General features: G+C 30.0%; 1 protein-coding gene across 1 annotated transcript in view; it reads left to right on the top strand.

Annotated features, from left to right (window-relative positions):
- The first annotated feature begins 47 nt into the window (after positions 1-47).
- LOC108915304 (RNA-binding protein 25) overlaps positions 48-9,553 on the top strand; it is a 31,993-nt gene continuing 22,487 nt past the window's right edge. Inside the window, exons 1-5 of the mRNA XM_018721294.1 lie at positions 48-392; positions 451-562; positions 1,445-1,669; positions 3,912-4,082; positions 4,137-4,243. Coding sequence (XP_018576810.1) covers positions 285-392; positions 451-562; positions 1,445-1,669; positions 3,912-4,082; positions 4,137-4,243 — 723 coding nt within the window. The 5' untranslated portion in view covers positions 48-284. The remainder of the gene's footprint in view (positions 393-450; positions 563-1,444; positions 1,670-3,911; positions 4,083-4,136; positions 4,244-9,553) is intronic.

The raw sequence follows: 9,553 nt of genomic DNA, 5'->3' as shown, positions 1-9,553 counted from the left end.
TCCGTTGCTGTCTTCTTTCTTACGTTCCCTGTTTTGTGACATGATCATGATAGCGTAATGTTCCGAAAATGTAATGTATTACTTTTTCATTTGGGTGATGATAGTTTTTATTAATTAGTTTTATAATTTAATGATCAATATGAAATCGTATTGAATTTTATTCGTGATGTTGTTTATTCTAAATTGTTATTGATCGGTGATAGTGAGGTTCGGTTACTTCGTCACTTTCAAACCATTTGATAATTTTCAAAGTGACAGTTTAATAGTGGTTAATATCCAGTAATATGTCTTACCCCGGACGGCCCCCCATAATGCAAGGGCTTCCTATGCCATATATGTCCATGGGAGGACCAGCACCTCCTTTAATACCAGCTGTTATGCCATTGCAACATGTAAGTCCAGTATTATTTATGTAGTGCAGATTTTTATCAAACCTCATTTTGTTGATAGATGGTTCCAATCCAGGTAACCAGTGCTCCTCAGATTAGAGCTTACCCTAAGCTGAATCCTAATAGAGAACAACAAAAGCAGATACAGGGACCTGCTGTTACTGTATTTGTTGGTATGTTTTATAAGCGGTTTATGAAAATTAACTCATTTTTAGTGATGGGAATAATCGAATGAATTTAATAATCGAGAGGTTACCGTTCGAATTAATTTTATAATTGAATGATCATTCGAATGATATATAATTGATAGTCCACTTCGAAAATTTCCGACCTATCCCAAATTATATGCGAAAAAAACGAAATGAATTACTTTCGCGTATTGCGGCATTTCTTCGTTGTCAGTTAAGTGGTTCATCAGCATGTGTTTAAAATGAATAGTGGCCGCCTAAAGAGGTCCATTGTTTGGGTTTTTGAAAAAAAAATTAATATATAGAAAACATAAAGTTTGTATTATTTTCATTCATATGAATTTCTATATTTGCTAAATAAAGCTTCTTTCTAAACCGCCCTTCAAAACCGCGTGATGCCACTCATAAAATTACTGCATATCTTTTATGCAGTGATAATCGATTGTCTCATCCATCCTCTCGGTCGTCTTATCTCGAGATTCTCGAGGTTTTGTATCTCGTTAGAGCATTGGAATAATCGAAACACCTGCGCTTTCGCTCGAGCAGCGCGTTTGCGTTATTCGGTGATGACGAGTGACGATTGACGTTAGTAATGTTGTGGCCACTGTCATTCGTCTAAGAATATTCTAATGAATTTATATGATCACTCGAAATATCTCGAGAGATTTTCATAATCGATATAATTGATAATTTTCATTCGAGTAGTCCCATCACCACTCATTTTATACCTCTAAATTATAAGACAAGTAAAGATGTAGGTGGTAATCAAGCAGCTTAGTGCATTTTTGTAAACCACTTCTCATTTTTCTTTGTTTTGTCGAAATTTGGTCTACTTTTACTGCTTTATTGACTTATCATTTTATATAGGTAATATAACTGAAAGAGCTCCAGATGCTATGATAAGACAAATATTAGCAGCCTGTGGTCATGTCATCAGTTGGAAAAAAGTGAAAGCATTTGGATTTTGCGAACTAGCTGGGCCAGATGCAGGTCTAAGGGCAGTAAGGATTCTTCATGATCTTATGGTAGGAGATAAACGACTTGTGGCAAAAGTTGATGCCAAAACTAAAACAGTTTTAGATGAGTATAAAGGTATGATTTAGATTTTTATGTAACATACATATTTACATTTTTAAGTGAGTTTATACTATAAAGTTTTAAATTTTGTTGGTTAAATTTATTTGTATTAATCTTTTACATTTTCTAAAATATGGGCAGGTATACAGCATGTCTATATTCCTAAATTGCGCTATTTCAGAATTATTTAATATTTTTTTCATAAAAAAACATGGGAGACGGTATACTAAGCTATTTAACTTTTTTATGGCAGTTGTAGTCAATGGATAGAGTTGGGGGAGTAACATTTTTATATTTCTCAATGTAAAAATGTACCTCTTACTTAAAAGTTATGTTTTTGTTCAAATATAGAAAAATATTGTTTTAAGTGGGCCAACCTATACGGTGTGTCCTCTAAAAGGCAATGAATAGTAGTTAATTTCATCTTTAGAACTCAGTAATACCCTATGTCAGTTAAGAGACACATAAAAAACAGTAATTTTAAGATGTCCATAAATTGGCTTAATCATCATTTTTATGTTGAAATATTTGTCAAGAACATAAAACTTATTTTCTGAGCAGGTAAATTCCTAAAAGAAATTTATTGAGAAAATTTATTCACCATTAAAATTTATGTCCATAGACATATGTACTAAATTTGAAGATCATTGAGTTTAATATTTTTTTATTTGATAAATAATTATAAAATTAATACCGATAGCTACTAAATTTAAAGTATTAATATAAATTTTAATTCTAAAGAAATTCTAATAAAGATTTTTCTGATCTCTCATTTTATCTACACAGCACAACAATTATGATAGGAACTTAAATTTTAGTTCAATAAGTTACCCTAATTAAATGTTTTGATATATTGTATGAAGGTAGTTTTTTGTTATATGTCAATGTCCCCAGATCGACCATATCTACGGTGGATTCACCGGGCTTACAAACGGCTAAAAAAACGTCGTTTACAAGCGGCCTTACTGTTCCCCAAAATGTCATTTTTCCCTACAAAATTTTTTTGCCATTGACATCAATAGTTAAGACAATCTGTGGTCACCCTGTACATATCAAATATTGGAAATGACTATGTGTTTCTTAACTATTATTGAATTCTCAGGATAAAATCAACTACTATATTTATAATAATTTCTTAATAGGGAACACCCTATATACTTTGGCCCACTTAAAATTATATTTGAACAGAAGCAGAACTTTTTAACAAAAATAACCTTTTTATGAAATGAAAACTAAAGTTTTCCTTTTCCATCTGTGAACACACTGTATATTCATTATGTTTTTTGGTTAATGCCATATTCAAATTGAAACTTTTTTCGAAATTTGAGAACGTATCAGGTAATTTTGTTTCAGTAAAAAAATGCTTGAACGTGTCAATTTCTAATCATTTTTAATGATTATTTCATATATACATGGTAAAGTCATGTATAAGGTCATGGACAAATTTTTTTAAGTGAAATAATTTTTGATAATGTTTTTTAACTCATTTTTAATTTTGGCATTTTAAACTCACTAAACTTTCTTACTGCTCATTGTCCATTGATAATTTATTATTCAGTGAGTTTAATTGATAATACCCAAGTTCCTTTATTTATATTAAAAAAAAAAAATGTTTTTGGTTTAAAGATTTTTCTTACTTTACTATACTATATAGGCTATATATACTTTACTATATAGGCCTTTTTAACCTAAATTTATGAATTTACGTTGTCAGTTTCAATTTTATTTGATAAGTTATTTCCATTCAGATTCACTACGTGGTTCATCCTATCATCTGATATTAGTATATACAGGGTGATTCACAAATGGCGACCAAAAATGAAACCTCGTATTTTTCCCGTGAATTTTAAAGGGTCTACCGTATAAAGTTTTTATCTAGGACGCTTTGTTAAAAAGATACAAGGTTTTATTTTTGATCAGGGTTTGTGAATCATCCTGTATATAAATTTTCATATAATAAATTTGAAAAAGAATGTGATGGATACAATGACAGTACAGGGTAAATATTATTTTTCACGAGTTTTTATCCTAAAAGTGTTCTTGGTATTTTAAAAGCCAAATATTTAAATATGAAATTTATATAGGTTGTCTCAGATTTCAATAACAGTTACCAGTGCTATTTATATATGAATTTCACAGGTTGAAAGACAAAAATAAAATATGAGAATTATATATGATCGTCCCAAAATGTAAGTTTGCATTTCACGTTAAAAAATTTTAACGGTTTAAAAATTTGTTAGTGCTATTTTTTTTAAAGCTGAAAGGCGGAGGAAACAAAAAGGTTCTACATCTCCACTTCAGGATGAACCTGAAGAAGAAGAACTTGATGAAGAAACTCAAGCACTTGATTCAGTTGCCTTAGAAAGAATAAAACAAATAATATTAGAGTACCAAGATGAAATGAATAATTTTGAACTAAAGAAAGAAGGTGAAATAATTTTAAATTTTTTTTGTTTGTCTAAATTACATTTCTTAATTTTAGAGGAGGTTATTGAAAAATGGAATAAAGTTCTTGAAGAAGCTGAAGTAGAAGAAGAGAAGAGGGATTTAATTACTAGAGAAATTGGGAAATTTCGAGAAATCATGAAAGTAAGTACAATATTTATTTTATGCAACTGTCAAAATTTGCCAAAATATTTAATTAACCAATACAACAAATTGTCGATTAAACAATATTTGCAACATTCGTAATTTCAAATTAAAGGTCAGTACTAAAGTTTAATCAATGATTAGTTGACATTTTTGTTGTCTTAGTTAAAAAAAAAAAAGTAAAAAAGGACTTTTATGTTAGGGCGGGGGGGTTTTTTCTTTATTATCTTTGTGGGTATTAGAAATAAGGTTGCGCTCATATGGTGCTTGAAACCAAACAGGAAAATGGAAACGGCGCAGTCCCACCTAGGTTCGGCCCATGGCGCCGCTGGTGAGTAATGTGAAAAAGTTACCTCCAATTGATTTTTACTATTTACAATTCACATATTTGTTTTTCAAAATTCACGAATAATGTTACATGAGTTTGCTCCTCTTATTTTTGAAGATATGGAAAAGAATTTTTTTGGAGATTTAAAATATTTTAAAGTAATATTGCAAGAAACACTACTCCGTAGAGTATCTACTACGGTCAACATTGAACTATACCTGCATTATTTAGGTAAATAGCTAGAATCGTTTGCCAGTTCAGCCACCAGACATTCATGATTGATTTCACACTTATTGGTCCTCATCAGTATGCCCTAGGTGAGATGCCCTTAAATTTCATAGCGCTTATGATATTATAGATCACCCTTTATTGTTGTAGGGCATGTGAATGAAGCAATTTTTACCTTTTTTTAAATTTTGGAAATATGTGCTCATTCTTTTATTATCATGCAATTATACCTACTTGCCTGCTATATTAAAAACAAATTATACATTACATTTTGCTGCTATTGATATGAAAACCTTGAAAAAAAAAATAGTAACTGATTATTACTGAGATTAATAAATTAGTATTAATTATTACTGAAATGTATACAATCAGTTACGTAATCAAATAAATTGCAGTTTTTTCACTACTTAAAATATGTAGCTAATAAACAATAAAAAACACATTTGCTAAATATTTTAAAATTACATTTTTTTATGTGGCATGCTGAACAAAGCGTAAACATAACGGTTTGTCATTGTTCATAATAATTAATATTGGTGACACCATTGGCGGCTCGTGGTTTTTTGAGATGGGTGGGCAAAATATTTTTTCTCATGTAACCTAATATCATATAGGAATAATTGCACTCTACTGGCCTACTAATTTATTTTCTATATCAAAATTTTTTAAATTTTCTGTTAACAAATGATCCGCAGCTTTTTTCCCCTTGCTTACATGAAAAAATCCCATAAATCTTTCAACTACTTTACCACAATGAACATATCTAAAAACTACTAATAACTGAGATAAGCATTTAACATCCGTTGTTTCATTTGGGTACTTGGCCGCGAAATATAGAGCATTTCTTATTTTTGAAATTTTCACTTCGGATGCTATTCTATTGATGCTTTCTATTAAATCATTTTGAATAGTTTTTGAAAGGCTGCTAAAAACTAGACTTTTTTTCTAAAAACACTTTAAATTTATTATCGTACCTTGAAAGTAAGTTTGCAAGCTCACGAAAATTGCCTTGATTAATGGAATTATCTGATTAATTATGGTCATTAAATCTTGTTCTTGTGTAGCTAAATAAATAATCATATCAATAAAGTGCTTTACAATGTCTATTTTCGTCCACGACTTTATTATATTTTAAAATGTGCTCACGGAATGCGAAATCAAGAAAAGTGAATGTTTTTTTCCTAATAATTTAAATTTTAATGATGAATATGTATGCTAATTCGATCGCTCCTTTTTTTTTAAGGATTCATTAATATGTTTCAGATCTGAATATCCTAGATAGTTCCACGGTGTTTTACTTTTTTCATTACACAGTAAGCAATTCTAGCAATATCATTCGGTTTTGGTTTCACTGCCTGTTAACCACTCATATTTATTGTACCAATTTTTACTAAATGATCCGTTACCTACTTCCGCAATTGTTTTTATTTTTAACATTTTTCATATCAGGCGAAAGTTTTAATTTTGAAATAAATAATTTTCATCGAAAGTCAACGTACTAAATTCTATCTAATAAAAAAATTAACAATACATTAACATTGCTACTCACCAATTTGCGAATTTCACTTGCCATTTTGTTTTACTCCAAACTATTAAACAATAAAAACTTGCCTAAACCACCACTACAATTATTATAGGTTAAACATAAACAAACAACAATGACAAATCGTAATATGATACGTAAGTACTTGAGGAATATACGAGTGAAGCCGAAGGGCTTGCCCGGTACGTAAGGCAATTTATATATACTTGATATTATAATTTATTAAAAAGCTGATTCAAATCAAAAAAATGTATTAAATGAAACAAACATTTTTTTTATATCTAACAGTTTCTTTATTATTTGAAGAAAAAATAAATATTGGATTTAAAAGTCCTAAAAATTTACATCACTTCCATATTTACAAACTCGAATCTATTAAAACATTGAAAATTTCTCCGCAATCATTCTTAATTCAGTTTAACAGCAACGAGTTAAAAAAACTTAATAATTATAATTATCATTATTAAGTTAGTAAGTATTATCACAGAATATTCAACATAGCACTGTAGATATTTATTTTTTAACTCGATTTACACTATTATAAAACGGTTTGTTATTTCATTTATTAAAATGTTGTTTTCTGGCATACCTTTCCAGGGAAAAATTGTTCTAATGTTTAAAAATTCATTTAAAGAACAAAATTACAGCAAATAAATATACATATGTGTAATTCCAATCGCTGGCGAAAAGCCTTAGCTGGCCTTAACCGATACAGCACTCGACATATTCGAGCTTGCCTGGCATGGCGCAAATATTCTGAATTGGTAAACCACTTACGTTTCCGATTACTCTCTAGTCATAGGTACGTATAAGCAGGCAAGGGATGGCGTCGTTTAGTTCAGCGGCTACGGGCCAGCCCAAATGTAATGTTGGTTGCTGCTGAGATCATGATTAAATTATAATTTTAAAATATGGTAGCGGGAGTAGTAAGGAGGTAATGCAGTTTAGATTTAATTTTATAAGAATTAGGTCAAATTACTTTGGTATATGTATACAGATTTTTCTTTTATTTTTCTGAAATTATCAGGGTCCTGCCCACCCCAACGAGCCACCACTGGGTGACACCAAGATTTAGAGAGTTTTTGTTACCGGTACCGGTCGTGCATTGTTGGGTTGCCTAAACTCGGTGGTCACATGGCATGTAAACATTTATGAAGGCTCTGTATAATATATGGATAGTGATTAAAATGGGCATGAAAAATTATACATCCTTAAAGGCGAAATTCACTAGTTTTTAATAAATGATCGCATTGTGTCATGCTTATATTATTATAATCCAATAGAAGTCATTAGCCAGACCTCATATTGTAATCCATATAAAAAGAATTATTTCCATAATTATTTTGTAATAGGCATGATGACAGTAACCAAGAATCACTAAAATTATGTATTTATCTAATGAAAATGATTAATGGATTATAAAAAAATGTATTTATTTTTATATTATGAGTGAGATTGATAATATTTTTGATTTTTTAAAATAAAACTACAAATTACAGCAAACCGCCATGATAGGTTGAACACCAATCTGAGCAAATTACGTCACATCTATGTAAATGTAATTTTGTGTCATTTGTACTTCGACAATATCCGCAGTATTTAAATTCGTTTAAATATTTTGTTTCCCAACTATCAGTTGCTTAGTTTTGTGTTACCAAAACTATAACCAGGAAACATAAGGTACTTCAAAAATTTCTAAAAGAAAGGAAAGAAAATAAAGCTCAACAACTGCTAGTCAATAAAATATCAAAATGACTATGTGATCAAAAGTTTATCCATGCATAAATTGGTGCTGAAATACAAAGAACAGTCATGTGACACATTTTTGAAAAAACTCGTATTGACTGATGAAGATGACATGAAAGTTGAAGAGACCAGGCCAACATCAAAGCTGTTTTGGCATGAGTTATGATATGGCAGAGTGACGGCCTCACGAACGTTTAAATTTAGTTGGTGCGAAACCACTGGTGCAACTCTGATCATGTTAATAATGGGAGGAAAAATCTCAGACGCATCGGCCATGAAGCGTAATAGAATGTTGGAGGATGAAGTGAGGATAACTGTAAGTGCCAGTTTGGGGAAAATTTTTTTAAAATGTGATATAATGGTTTGCAAAAACTATCCCACGATAGCAGGATCGCCTGATGGAATCTGTGAAAACAGTATTATTGAAATTAAATGTATCACGAATATGAAGACTTTTAAAAATTATGTGGAAAAAGAAAAGCGTCCCAGAAATTTTATGTGCAGATGGCAACTACAAATGTATTTAACAGGGCTTCAAAAGGGCTATTTGGGTGTAGCTGATTGCAACTACAGTACAAATAAAATAGTAGAAATAATTAATGTTACATTTGATTACAACTATGTATCAGATTTTCTTAATGCTTTATCTCTTCATGGAAAGATAATGTGTAGCCATTATTATACCAAAGTACAATTTGAGGGTAAAAAAAATGCATATACTATTATGGTAACTTTGTATTTTTATTTAACTAATGAATCTTGCAATACAAAATATTAGCAGCTTATGTTTACTGTTGACAAACATAGATGTGACGTCATGTAAAGGCCATGACACCGACGACCGTTTTTGCGTGAGTTTGCGTTCTACAGAAATAAGATATTTTTTGGAACTAGTAAATACTTCCGAACATCATAGAACAGTTTCTCAAAATCTGTCGTCAAGCCTATTGTGATTTCCAATTGTTTTTTTTTTATTAAAGAATTTCAGAATTAAAGAAAATATACTACGTTGCATTGAAATTGAAGAAGTAGCAAATGAGTAGGACATTCAATTGAAAAATTGTAAATTTTCTGTTACAAATTTGTTTTATTTCATACAGAAAATTCATTTGTTTAAACTTTCCATATCTTCAAAACATATTTAAAATACAGTTCCGTAAATAACAAGTTTTCCCCATTTTTTATTAAAAATATATTTTTATTTTTTTATTAAAAATATATTCAAATTGTATTGAATAAATGTAATAATTTTTAGTAGAGTGTACTATGCACAGTAAAGGTTGTGACAAATTGGTAATGTACATTAATTTTTAAATATACGAGGTGTTCCAAATTTGATTGGAAAAAATTAAGAAGTGGTGGAATCCACCTTCAGTTTTATGGGAGGGGAGAAGTTCATATAATTTTTTTTTTAATCTGCTTAATCTTCTTAAGTGTTGTAGTCCCTTTTAGGTGGGCAACATTT

The sequence above is a fragment of the Anoplophora glabripennis genome, unplaced genomic scaffold (genome assembly GCF_000390285.2).
Source record: "Anoplophora glabripennis isolate ALB-LARVAE unplaced genomic scaffold, Agla_2.0 scaffold1086, whole genome shotgun sequence".
NCBI classification, from domain to species: Eukaryota; Metazoa; Arthropoda; class Insecta; order Coleoptera; family Cerambycidae; genus Anoplophora; species Anoplophora glabripennis.
Note: the sequence above shows the minus strand (reverse complement) of the source record. Positions and strands in the feature narration are given on the sequence as shown.